At 40.3% G+C, this 13,235-nt stretch overlaps 1 protein-coding gene across 1 annotated transcript in view; it reads left to right on the top strand.

The window, feature by feature from the left end:
- The window catches only part of ADGRA3 (adhesion G protein-coupled receptor A3), a 134,894-nt gene extending 126,599 nt beyond the window's left edge, over nucleotides 1–8,295 (top strand). The window contains exons 17-19 of the mRNA XM_060655336.3: nucleotides 2,861–3,006; nucleotides 6,489–6,584; nucleotides 6,724–8,295. Of these exons, the coding sequence (XP_060511319.2) occupies nucleotides 2,861–3,006; nucleotides 6,489–6,584; nucleotides 6,724–7,966 (1,485 nt within the window). The 3' untranslated portion in view covers nucleotides 7,967–8,295. The remainder of the gene's footprint in view (nucleotides 1–2,860; nucleotides 3,007–6,488; nucleotides 6,585–6,723) is intronic.
- Nucleotides 8,296–13,235: the final 4,940 nt, after the last annotated feature.

Here is a 13,235-nt window from a genome sequence, read left to right as displayed (position 1 = left end):
ATATTAAAGATAATTTTTTTGCACACTTGCTGTACATGCTGTAATATCTTAGGTTTACTGGTGGTTAAAAGCATGGTTGTTATAATGTTTGGTCTCTAGTTTGTGAGTGTGGTTAGGTAGCCTATATATAAAGTGCAACTCTTTTTTCTTTGTTTTTAAGGTTTTATTTTTTTATTTATTTTGAGAGAGGAAAAGAGAGAGGATCCCAAGCAGGCTTTGCAGTATCAGCACGGAGCCTGACGTGGGGCTCGAACTCACAAACTGTGAGATCATGACCTAGCTGAAATCAGGAGTCGGACACTTAACCGACTGAGCCACACAGGTTCCCCTCAAGGGCAACTCTTTAGGATGATTATTTTATATCCATTTTACAGCTTTGGAAATTGATATCCTGAGATCAGGTGACCTCACTAATCATTTGCATGCCCTATAAATTAGATTACTTATTCCCAAACTTTACAAACTTTCCCCTTGTATTTCTAATTTTTTTTTAATGCTTATTTATTTTTGAGAGAGAGAGAGAGAGAGAGAGTGTGTGTGTGAGAGCTGGGGGAGGGCAGAGAGAGAGGGAGACAGAATCTGAAGCAGGCTCCAGGGTCTGAGCTGTTAGCACAGAGCCAGACATGGGGCTCGAACTCAGGAACCACAAGATCATGATCTGAGCCGAAGTTGGACGTTCAAGCAACTAAGCAACCCAGGTGCCCCTCCACATGCATTTCTAACGCAAGTGGAAGAAATTTGACAGTGAGATTGTATTTCAAGGGTCTGATAGAGAGTACAGTAGGAAGTACCCCATTCCAAAAGCTAGGAATACCCTCTCTGCCAGTTCTCAGTCTCTCCTTTATTCCAGTTCTTGTGGAATATCAGGAGATTTGCTTCCATGATGGTTACTAGGAGACATCAGGCTCCTAAAATTCTGCTATTGGTAATATTTGACTGAAGGCTTCGGTAATTTCCAGCATGAATACTTCTGGAAATTTTGAAATGCTGTAGAAAACACTTCAAAATCTAAAGGTTGAGTTTTCCCTCTTGGATCTAAAACAAGAAAATGCTCCATCCTGCACCTCCTATGTTGAAAACATTTTTACTCCTATTTTTTAAACTTACTTCACAGCTCAGTCTTATTCTTCTGACCTCAGCATCACTCATAAAGCCTACCATTGTGATTTGTCTTGAATGTTTTGGTGTCTGTGTACCAAATTCATTTACACTATTTTTACTTCTAGTATTTGGTGTGACTCCAGATAGCTTAAGGTTTATTTTCTGCTTTTTGTTCCACTTTCCTCTGTAAATTTTGCTTTTACAGTACAGTCAGTAAAACTAATGGAAGCCAAGGAGCCACTCCTCTCCTTACAAAGAAAATCAATCTGAGTTTTCTCATTTGGCCGAGCTGGATCCAGCCTGCCGGCCCTTCCCAAGTCACTGTAAGGTTCAGGCTGGACAGTGACTACCTTCGTTTTTGTCCTGCAAAAGAAGACTTGGGTTTTCATTTACCAGATTTTGGCGCTCACTGGTTCTCATTAAAATTTCTGGGCAACAATCTAAATGCATGTATTATTGACACAGGTTTGGTGATGGCAGTCAGATCGATTCTCTTGAGATCGGAGAGCCATCTTTTTAGAATGAAAAAATTTTTCTTGAAGATTTTCATTAATAGGATGTTACCCGTGATAATTGTTTAAAAAGGAAACATTAAAATATGGTAGTTAGACAAGAAAGCTGAATTATGTCCTTGATGCCCCAGTGACACACTTATTTTTCTTAAAATGGATTTTAAGGCTTTCTTAGCCCCAGTACATAGCCTCACCTAGAATTTGATCTTCAACTAGAGTTGCTTCACACTCAAGTCACATGGTAAACATACCCTCCATCACCCCTCTGAGGGAAGAAACATAATTAGTGTGACCATTACATGTGCTACAGTTACCTGCTCTTAAATGGGTACCTATTGTGTCTTAAATATTGTAACCATATAATCCCCACAAAATTGCTAGAGATGGTTATTGATAATCTTCCCACTCTTCAAATGAGGAAAATTAATTTAGAGAGGTGACATTATTTACTTAAAAGCACACTCTTAATAGTAATACTTAAAATACAGGTACCATTTTTCTTGATTATTTACCATATGCCAGGCAATGTGCAAAATGCTTTATGTAGGCTCTCTTAGTTAGTCTCCCGCTACTTTCATATCTCTCTCCGTTTATCAACGAAGAAACCAATGTTTGAGATGTTATGTGACTCTGCTAAGGTATCAGAGCAGGTAAGGGGTGGATCCTGGTTTTAAAACCAGGCAGAAGTTGTTGATTCTAGATCTCACCCTCTTAACCACCAGTGTATTACCTTGCTGTCTTACCGTCACCGTATATAGTAAATGCTTCTGAATTAGAACAACTCCGTTCTGTCACACTAAAGCTTATTCTCTGTGTATTGTGACTTTCAGTCTCTGGTTACCCTTGCCTTCTACATTCTTCCTTAAAACGGGCCTTCGAAACTGAACTCTAATTTATGACATTGCATCCCTGACACACACACCTTTGGTTTAAAGATATTGAAAAGCCAATTCTGTGGTGTATGAAGGGTTTTCTTGGGTATAAATTGTACGTAGTGTGTGGGCCTCCGAGATCCAAATGTTGGTTTGTCTGTTAGGGGACATAACCCTCTGTCACATGTCTGTTAGGGTCCTCTGTTTGATTCGTGGGTAGAGGAACTGATCTTTAGAAGATACTGTCATACTGGTTTTGAATCATATTTTTGGAAGTTACTTACCAGTTATTTTTGGTAAACCTTGGTGGCAGCTACTACTGGGGAATTTTTTTTTTCCTTTTAGCTTACATATAGTCTTCAATCTTCTTTCTAGATTGGAATAATTCTTCATTATTCCACTCTTGCTACAGTACTATGGGTGGGAGTGACGGCTCGAAATATCTACAAACAAGTCACTAGAAAGGCTAAAAGATGCCAGGATCCTGATGAACTACCACCTCCACCAAGACCAATGCTCAGGTATTTGGTATCTTTGTTCAGTGTTTCATAGTAAATGTTCATGAAACATCAGTTTAGCTGAAGCTTCATCATAGCAAAACAATTCTGAGTAAGTTTTGGGGAGTACATAATGGACTTGGAAGCCGGGCTTCCTGGGTTTGGGCACTGGCTGCACAGCCGTCCAGCTGGAAGCCCTTCGTGAGGTTGTACCCTCTCCGTGCCTTCCTCTCTCATCTACAAAGTGGGAGTAACTAAGTGCCGTAATGTGTGAAGCAGCATCTAATCGGCTCTAAGAAAATGTTAACTGTTTTTATCTCCTTGAGGCCATGTCAGAGATTTTTAACCTACTTAAGTGTGTTTCAATTTAATGATTCCCTACAAAGGACAACATAGTTTTGGAGTTACACCTTTCTTCACAATTATAAGAAGAAAATAATGGATTATCGTGCTGGATGAGTAAAAATTGACCAATGGTAATTGAGTTTACTGAATGCTGGCTGTGTACTTGGCACGGGACCAGAGACTTAAGCTGTCCTGCCTTTGAGGGGTTTACAGTCTGCGTGAGGAGACCGTAAAGAATCAGCTGCAGGCTGTGTAAGAACGTTACACAGTGGAGTTACGGTCTTTTGAAAGTGCAAACAAAGGCACCATTAATTTGGGGGGATGGTGTTAGGAAGTATTGACCATTAGTGATGATCCTTCATTAGGGATTAGAGCAAAGGGGAGAGGGGACACTCCAGATACAAGATTATGTGGTGAGTGAGCTGAGGAAACTTCAAGAAATGCAGTTTGGCGGGAACCTATGGTATGTGGTGGAGAGTTGCCGGAATTCCGAGTGAAAGTTACGTTTCAGGCCTTTGGAAGCCATGTTAAAATGTGGGCAGCCATTGAAGACTTACCTAAGGGAGTGGCCTGACTAGTTATCTCTTTAGAAGGACAGCTTTGCATTAATATAGAGTAAAAATTGGAGACCCTGAGAGTAAGGAATTCTGCTGAGGTCATTAGGGTGGTCCCCATGAGGACTGAAACCAGAACAGCATCATGGAGAGTAGAGGGTGTGTGTGTTGAAGACAGTTGAGGCAACTTCTCTAGGGTTGATGGCCAACTGGATTTAAAACGTGTGGGAGGGAGAGAATTCCAAGATGGTTACAAAGTGCTCTAGTTTAGTTTGGCACATGGTGCTTCTGTCAACTGAGAAAATAATACAGGAAATGTAGAATGGGGGCGGGGCAGGTAAGCACAGGGGAGGCAGGCTTACTAGTACTTTTTGTGAGAAGTGTACATTTTTGGAAACCTGGTACTCAGTAGGGAAGATGTGCTAGGCATTTTACAGACAGGACAGGAGACATTTTCCATGTGTGGTGATTGAAGACAAGGATAATAAACCAAATCCCCCAGGGAGAAGTTGGTTAAAAAATGGTCCTGAGGCCATGTTGATTTTTTTTTTTTAATTTTTTTTTAACCTTTATTTATTTTTGAGAGAGAGACAGAGTGTGAGCAGGGGAGGAGCAGAGAGAGAGGGAGGCACAGAATCGGAAGCAGGCTCCAGGCTCTGAGCCGTTAGCACATAGCCCGATGTGGGGCTCGAACTCACAGACCACGAGATCATGACCTGAGTCAAAGTCGGACGCTCAACCGACTGAGCCACCCAGGCACCCCAAGGGCCATGTTGATATTTAATAAATGGGCCATAGCAAGTAAAGGGAAGAACTGAAAGAGAATGCCTGAGAACGTAAAAGATTCAGGGAGTGAATGGTTCCCTGGACGATTAAGGGACAAACAGGAGTGCTTGACCAGAGTCAGGTTACAGGATGCGAGTTGGCACCTCTGTCACTTGGGTTAAAAGAACTGAGAGATGGTGTTTGATTAAGAGATTTAGGGATCCCATCCTTCAGAGCTATTCCTTCCTATTGTTAGGTTCTGAGAAAATAAATAATAACCCCAAGCATTAAGTAAAAGTTTTGAATATAGTAAAACCTTGGTTTGCGAGCATAATTCATTATGGAAGCATGCTTGTAATCCAAAGCACTTGTATATCAAAGCGAATTTCCCCATAAGAAATAATGGAAACTCAGATGATTTGTTCCACAACCCAAAAATAGTCATATAAAAGTGATTACATTACTGCAATATAATCCAAAATAATAAAATACAAAATATAAAGAAAAATAAAATAACCTGAACTTTCATGGCTGGTGTGAGGGAGACCAGCCAGAGGAGGGTTATTGTGTCAGATGACTTTCACTATCACTAACGGATGTTGACTACAGTACAGTATTAATAAACTTTTGTCATGTACTGTATTTAATGTAACTGGCAATAAGGCAGCAGAGAAAGGGGTCTATATCTGCAAGCAGCCTGACTTAGAATGAAGCAAAGTATTCCTAAGTTTACTCTTGTACGGAAAAGCAAAGGACTGTCCGTAAGTGCTTTGAAATGACAAAAAAAATACACTGGGCCTGTTGTGGGTACTTTCTGATGTTCTGCAAAATCACTGATCTCTGCCAAACACAGCAGCCTGAGACCGAGCATCTGAGCATGGGAGATGATCACCCACAATCCCCCAACAAGAGAGAGAGAACCATTGGCCCATTTGTGATCATGTGACATTCGGCAACACAGACTACTCGTATTGCAAGACATCACTCGTTTATCAAGTTAAAACTTATTAGAAATGTTTACTCGTCTTGTGGAACACTCACAGAACAGGTTACTCACAATCCAAGGCTTTACTGCACTGCCTTTATCCAGCCAGCTCAGGAATGGGGCTGTGTCTCTAGAATTGGCAGATGCAGAGTTAAGATTCTGACTGTACCCAGCAGGATGCGGCCAGGGCACAAAGTTCCTATTTTCTCTAATCAGGGAGCTCAAAGAAGCTCTGGTCAAGAAAAGAAGTTTCTCTTGGTAGGACTCACCGCCATTCTGTCTCCTCAGTTCCTACTGCACGATCCTTTTTCTTGCTGTCCCCAGTGAGTCCATGGGAAGGAGGTCAGGAGGGGCCTGGGCACTGTGTGAGCCTGAGATGGGGCACCTTCCTTGCCTCAGTGACTAGGGATAAGCATACACAGCAGTGAGGTGGCCTGCAACACGCAGGCATAGGCAGACATTAATCAGTAGTTAATATTATTACATATTTTGTGTGAACTGTATGGCACAGCGAGACCTTAAAGTCCATTTTGTAATGGACTAACTTACTGGTTTGCCTGCTGAATTCCCGTGGCAAGAGTAAAACCCTACCTGCAGTATCTCTTCCTGTCCACAGGGTGGCAGAAGCTGATCAGCTTTCCTCAAGTGGAAATGTGGTAGCCTACTCAAAAAAAGCTATCCGAACAAAAACTTAAAAATTTTTTAAAAAGTTTTTGTTAACAAAGCAGCCTCCAAAAGTTAACCTCCAGTTTATAATAATCATTGAGGAAGGACTATTGCAATACCGAGATACCGGGATGTGTGCACCTTAATCAATGGCAATGATGAGCTGACATTCACATTGTCCCTCCTTCCAGATTCTACCTGATCGGCGGTGGCATACCCATCATAGTTTGTGGTATAACAGCGGCCGCGAACATCAAGAATTACGGCAGTCGGCCACATGCACCCTAGTGAGTGTTTTGTGTTCTCTGCGTACCTGACCCCAGTTGCTTCTCTTTTAATGCTTTCCCAGGCCCTGACTCTCCTGCAGTTCCTGGCACAGTTGGTTGCCATGCAGCATCTGAACTGGTTTCCCATTTTCTTTCCTAGTTGCTGGATGGCGTGGGAACCCTCCTTGGGAGCCTTCTACGGGCCTGCCAGCTTCATCACGTTTGTGAACTGTATGTACTTCCTGAGCATATTTATTCAGTTGAAAAGACACCCTGAGCGCAAATATGAGCTGAAGGAGCCCACGGAGGAGCAGCAGAGGCTGGCGGCCAATGAAAATGGCGAAGTCAACCATCAGGATTCCCTGTCTCTGTCTCTGATTTCGACGTCAGCATTGGAAAATGAGCACACTTTTCATTCTCAACTTTTGGGGGCCAGTCTTACCTTGCTCTTATATGTCGCCCTGTGGATGTTTGGGGCCTTGGCTGTTTCCTTGTATTACCCTTTGGACTTGGTGTTCAGCTTCTTTTTTGGAGCCACGTGTTTGAGTCTCAGCGCATTCATCGTGGTTCACCACTGCGTCAATAGGGAGGATGTTAGACTTGCGTGGATCATGACCTGCTGCCCCGGCCGGAGCTCGTACTCCGTGCAGGTTAATGTACAGCCCCCCAGCTCCAGTGGCGCGAACGGAGAGGCGCCTAAGTGCACCAACAGTAGTGCAGAATCTTCATGCACAAACAAGAGTACATCGAGCTTCAAAAATTCCTCCCAGGGCTGCAAGTTAACCAACTTGCAGGCTGCGGCGGCTCAGTGCCACACCAATTCCCTGCCTTTGAACTCCACGCCTCAGCTTGATAATAGTCTGACGGAACATTCAATGGACAATGATATCAAAATGCATGTGGCACCTTTAGAAGTTCAGTGTCGAACAAATGTGCACCCAAGCCGCCATCATAAAAACAGAAGTAAAGGACACCGGGCAAGCAGACTGACTGTCCTAAGAGAGTATGCCTATGACGTCCCAACCAGCGTGGAAGGCAGCGTGCAGAACGGCTTACCTAAAAGCCGGCCGGGCAACAATGAAGGACACTCGAGGAGTCGAAGGGCTTATTTAGCCTACAGAGAGAGACAGTACAACCCGCCCCAACCCGATAGCAGCGACGGCTGTAGCACGCTTCCCAAGAGCAGCAGAAATTTTGAAAAGCCTATTTCAAATAGTAGTAAAAAAGATGCCTTAAGGAAGCCAATTGTAGTTGAGCTTGAAAGTCAGCAGAAGTCTTACGGACTCAACTTGGCCATCCAGAATGGACCAATCAAAAGCAGTGGGCAGGAGGGCCCCTTGCTGGGTACAGATAGCACCGGCAACGTCAGGACTGGGCTATGGAAACACGAGACTACTGTGTAGGGTAGCGGCGGTGGGCTTCCCGGGCACAAATCCGTACAGACCGTGTTGTCCACATTCCTTGAAGCCAGGACTATGTAAAAACAGACTGTTTGCAGCCACCTTAGGGATTCAAAACAATTTTGAATAAACTTTGAAGTTTGGGGTCTTATTTTATACCCCCCGATTGTTGCTTTTTTTATGAATTAAAAAGAAAAGCCCTCTAAAGCATCGTTTTCATTGTCAAAGCACCAGCAGGACTTTGAGCATCTGAAATGTAATTTCTTGGAATCTGTGTATCTACGTAACATTTCAGGCTTGTATTTAATATAATAAATAGGTGTTTGTCATTGTTTCAGTCTCACATTTTTTTTTTATTGTTTGCTTTTGAGAGAGAGAGAGAGAGAGAGCACGTGCGCGCACAAGTGGGGGAGGGGCAGAAAGAGAGGGAGACACAGAATCCGAAGCAGGCTCCAGGCTCTGAGCTGTCAGCACAGAGCCCGACTTGGGCTCAAACTCCTAGACCGTGAGATCATGACCTGAGCTGAAGTCAGATGGTTAACCAACTGAGCCACCCATGTGCCCCATACATTTTTGTATTTTATAATAGAAGCATGTAGTTCTATTTTAATTGTGTTTATACATGGGGATATTTTAATGAGAATTCTATGTAAATCAATTAGCAGACTCCTACATAATTAACTCCACTGATTATGACATATAAATCAAAACTTGTTTGGATTGATGTATTTTATAAATACAGTTTTAAATGCTACAAGTTTGTAAAAAGATCTCACGGAATTTTTTTTTTTTTGAAATGGAAATGCCTCAAACTCTCTCTCTACATTGAATTACTTTGTCTTATCACTTTGGTCCTCTTAATATTGTTTTGTCACTTTTGTGGCTTTTCAGTGATTTATATTTAGGTTTAGTTTTCTTAATCATTCCTTCCCCCCACCCCCCAGCACATACATTATCCTTGAATGGAAATGAAGTACAACCATACAAGTCAGCTTCACATTCACTACTCTGAGTTCTTCAGTATTGGCTGTTCTGTTGGCTGTTACTTTGTTCTCAGATAAAGTTCCTCAGGTACTGATCTTTAAATTACAGTCTGAGGGCAAAAGCTGCTCTGATCCAAATGTTCCCCTTGGTCATTGATGCACTGCGGTCCTTAACCATGTCTGGTCCTTAGTCTCAATGGAGTCCATTCCTGGAACTCTTTTTTTTTTTTTTTTTTTTTTAAGTTATTTAATGTGTTGCATTATTTTTAAAAATGTTAATTTCAGCATAGTTCATGTGCGGTGTTGTATTAGTTTACATTAGTATACGTTACTCAGGGCTCATAATGATAAGTGTGTTCTTACTCCCCTTCACCTACTTTAACCATCCCCCCACCAACCTCCCCTCTGGTAACCATAGTCATTTCTCTGAATATTTCACTTAGCATTATACTCTGTAGCTCTTTCCATGTTGTTGCAAATGACAAGATCTCATTCTGTTTCATGGCTGACTAGTATCAAATTATACGTGTGTAATATAATCACAGAGCCCAACGCAGGGCTCGAACTCACATGCCGTGAGATCATAACCTGAGCCGTGTGTATATAATGTGATATATATACATGTACACACATTCATACCACATCTTCTTTATCCATTCTCCTATTAACGGACACCTGGGCTGCTTCCATAACTTGGCTATTGTAAATAATGGTCTAATAAACATAGAGGGATATATATCTTTTTGAATTCGTGTATTCATATTCTTTGGGTGAATACTTCCGTGGTTGAATTACTGGATCATATGATCATCCTATTTTTAATTTTTTGAGGAACCTCCATACTGTTTTCTACAGTGGCTGCACCAGTTTGCCTTCCTACCAACAATCCACAAGTGTTCCTTTTTCTACATCCTTGCCGATGCTGATTGTTTCTTGTGTTTTTGATTTTGGCCATTCTGACAGATGTGAGGTGATACCTCATTGTGGTTTTGATCTGCATTTCCCTGATAAGTGATGTTGAGCATCTTTTCACATATCTGCTGGCCCTCTGGATGTCTTCTTTGGAGAAATGTCTATTCATGTCTTCTGTCCATTTTTTAATTGGAGGTTTTTTGTTTTTTGGGTTTTATTTGGTATTGAGTTGTATCCGTTCTTTATATATTTTGGATACTACCCTTTATTTGATTTATCGTTTGCAAATATTTCCTATTCAGTAGGTTGTCTTTTAGTTTTGTTGATTTTTTTCTTTTGCTGTGCAAAAGGTTTTATCTTTTCTCTTTCTTTCTTTCTTTCTTTCTTTCTTTCTTTCTTTCTTTCTTTCTATCTTTCAAGAGAGGGTGTGATGGAGCAGTGACAGGGGCAGAGGGAGGGAGAGAAAGGCCATCTTAGGTAAGCTCCATGCCCAGTGCAGAGCCTGATTGCAGGGCTTGATCTCACAACAGCGAGATCATGACACAAGCTGAATTCAAGAGTCACTTAACCCACTGAGCCACCCGGGCACCCCTGTGTAGGAGCTTTTTATTTTGATGTAGTCCCTGTAGTTTATTTTTGCTTTTGTTTTTCTTGCCTCAGGAGAGATACTTAGAAAAATGTTGCTATGGCCGATGTCAGAGAAATTACTGCCTCTGCTTCTAGGATTTTTAAGGTTTCAGGTCCTACATTTAGGTTTTTAATCTATTTTGAGTTTATTTTTGAGTATAGTATAAGAAAGTGGTCCAGTTTCATTCTTTTGCATGTGGCTGTCCAGTTTTCTGAACACCATTTGTTGAAGAAACTTCTTTTTCCCATTGTATATTCTTGCCTCCTTTGTGGAAGATGAATCAGCCATATAATTGTGGGTTTATTTCTGGCCTCTCTATTCTCTTCTATTGATGTTGATTTCTGTTTTTATGCCAGGGTCATACTGTTTTGATTACTACAGCTTTGTGGTGTATCTTCAAATCTGGGACTGTGATACCTCCAGTTTTGTTCTTCCTTTCCCGGATTGCTTTGGCTATTTGGGATCTTTTGTGGTTCCATACAAATTTTAGGATTGTTTCTTCTAGTTCTGTGAAAAATGCTGTTGTTACTTCGATAAGGGTTGCATTAAATCTACAGCTTGCTCTGGGTAGTGTGAAAATTTTAACTCTATTTGTTCTTTCAGTCCACGAGCATGGAATATCTTTCCATTTGTTTGTGTTGTCTTCAGTTTCTTTCATCAGTGTTTTATAGTTTTCAGACTGTAGATCTTTCACTTCCTTACTTAAGTATATGCCTAGGTATTTTATTATTTTTGATATAATTGTAAGTGGGATTGTTTTCTTAATTTCTCTTTCTGCTACTTCATTTTTAGTGTATAGAAATGCATTGTATAAGTTAATTCTGTGTCCTGTGACCTTACTGAATTCATGTGTCAGTTCTGGTAGTTTTTTGGTGGAATCTTTCAGATTTTCTGTATATAGTATGACATCTGCAAATAGTGAAAGGTTGATTCTTCCTTACCAATTTGGAAGGCTATTATTTCTTTCTGTTGTCTGATTGCTGTGCCTAGGACTTCCAGTACTATGTCGAATAAAAGTGGTGAGAGTGGACATCCTTGTCTTCTTCCTGACTTTAGGGGAAAAGCTCTCCATTTTTACCCACTGAGTATGATGTTTGCTGTGGGTTTTTCATATATGGCCTTTGTTATGTCGAGGTATGTTCCCTGTAAACCTACTTGGTTTTGAGGGTTTTTATCCCGAGTTGATGTTATACTATCCATTGTAATGATCATATGTTTTTTTATCCTTTCTCTTATTGATGTGATGTAGCATGTTGATTGATTTGCAAATATTTAACCATGCTTACATCTCAGGAATGAATCCCACTTGATCATGGAAGATGATTTCTTTCATGTATTCTTCAATTTGGTTTGCTAATACTTTGTTGAGGCTTTTTGCATCTTTGCTCATCAGAGATAGTGATCCATGGTTCTCTTTTTATGTAGTGTCTTTATCTGGTTTTGGTAGGGTGATACTGGCCTCATAGAATGAGTTGGAAGCTTTCCCTTCTCTTCTATGTTTGGAAAAGTTTGAGAAGAATAGCTATTAACTCTTCTTTAAATGTTTGTTAGAATTTACTTGTGAAACTGGTCCTGGACTTTTCTTCGTTGGGAGTTTTTTGATTACTGATTCAATATCATTGCTGGTAATTGGTCTGTTCAAATTTCGTATTTCTTCTTGGTTTAGTTTTGGTAGATTATATTTCCAGGAATTTATCCATTTCTTCTAGGTTGTCTAATTTGTTGGTATATAATTTTTCATAATATTCTCTTATAATTATATTTCTATGGTGCTGGTTATTATTTGTCCTCTTTCATTTCTGATTTTGTTCATTTGAATCCTTTTCTTTTTTTATGATTCTGGCTAAAGGTGTATCAATTTTGTTGATGTTTTCAAAGTACCAGCTTGTTTCATTGCCCTATTGTTTTGTTTTTTAGATATTATATATATTTGTCTAATATCTAAATAATATACTTGTCTTATTTTTAGTTTATTTCTGCTCTAATATTTATTATTTCCTTCCTTCTACTGGTTTGGGTTTTTGTTCTTTCCTAGCTCCTTTAGGTGTAAGGTTAGGTTGTTTGAGGTTTTTCTTCTTGATATAGGCCTGTCAACTTTTCTCTGTTGCTATAAACTTCTCTCTTAGAACAGCTTTTGCTGATCCCAAGGATTTTGGGCTGTTAATAGTTTCATTTTAACTTGTGTCTACGTATGTTTTGGTTTCTTTTTGATTTCTCAGTTGGCCCATTCATTGTTTACTAGTGTGTTATTTAACCTCCATATATATGTGTTCTTTCTAGATTTTTCCCTGTGGTTAATTTTTAGTTTCTTAGCGTTGTGGTCAGAAAAGATGCATGGTATGACTTGCATCTTTTTGAATTTGTTGAGACTTGTTTGGGTGCCTAATATGTGATCCATTCTGGAGACTGTCTCATGTGCACTTGAAAAAAATGTGTATTCTGTTGTTTTAGTATGGAATGTTCTGAATATATCTGTTAGATCCATCTGGTCCAGTGTGTCACTCAAAGCCATTGTTTCCTTGTTGATTTTCTGTTCGGATGATCTGTCCATTGATGTGAGTGTGGTGGTAAAGTCGCCTACTATTACTGTATTACCATCTATTACTTTATGTTTGTAATAGCTGCTTCTTGTATTTGGGTGCTCCGTGTAGGGTACATAAATATTTACAACTGATATATCCAATCGTAAATTGGATTTGTCCCCTTATAATATGGTGCTCTTCTTTGTCTCATTACTTTTTAAAAAAAT

Source organism: Panthera onca, chromosome B1 (genome assembly GCF_046562875.1).
Source record: "Panthera onca isolate mPanOnc1 chromosome B1, mPanOnc1 haplotype 2, whole genome shotgun sequence".
Taxonomy (NCBI): Eukaryota; Metazoa; Chordata; class Mammalia; order Carnivora; family Felidae; genus Panthera; species Panthera onca.
The sequence above is the reverse complement of the archived record's forward strand: the minus strand, read 5'-3'. Positions and strand labels throughout refer to the sequence as shown.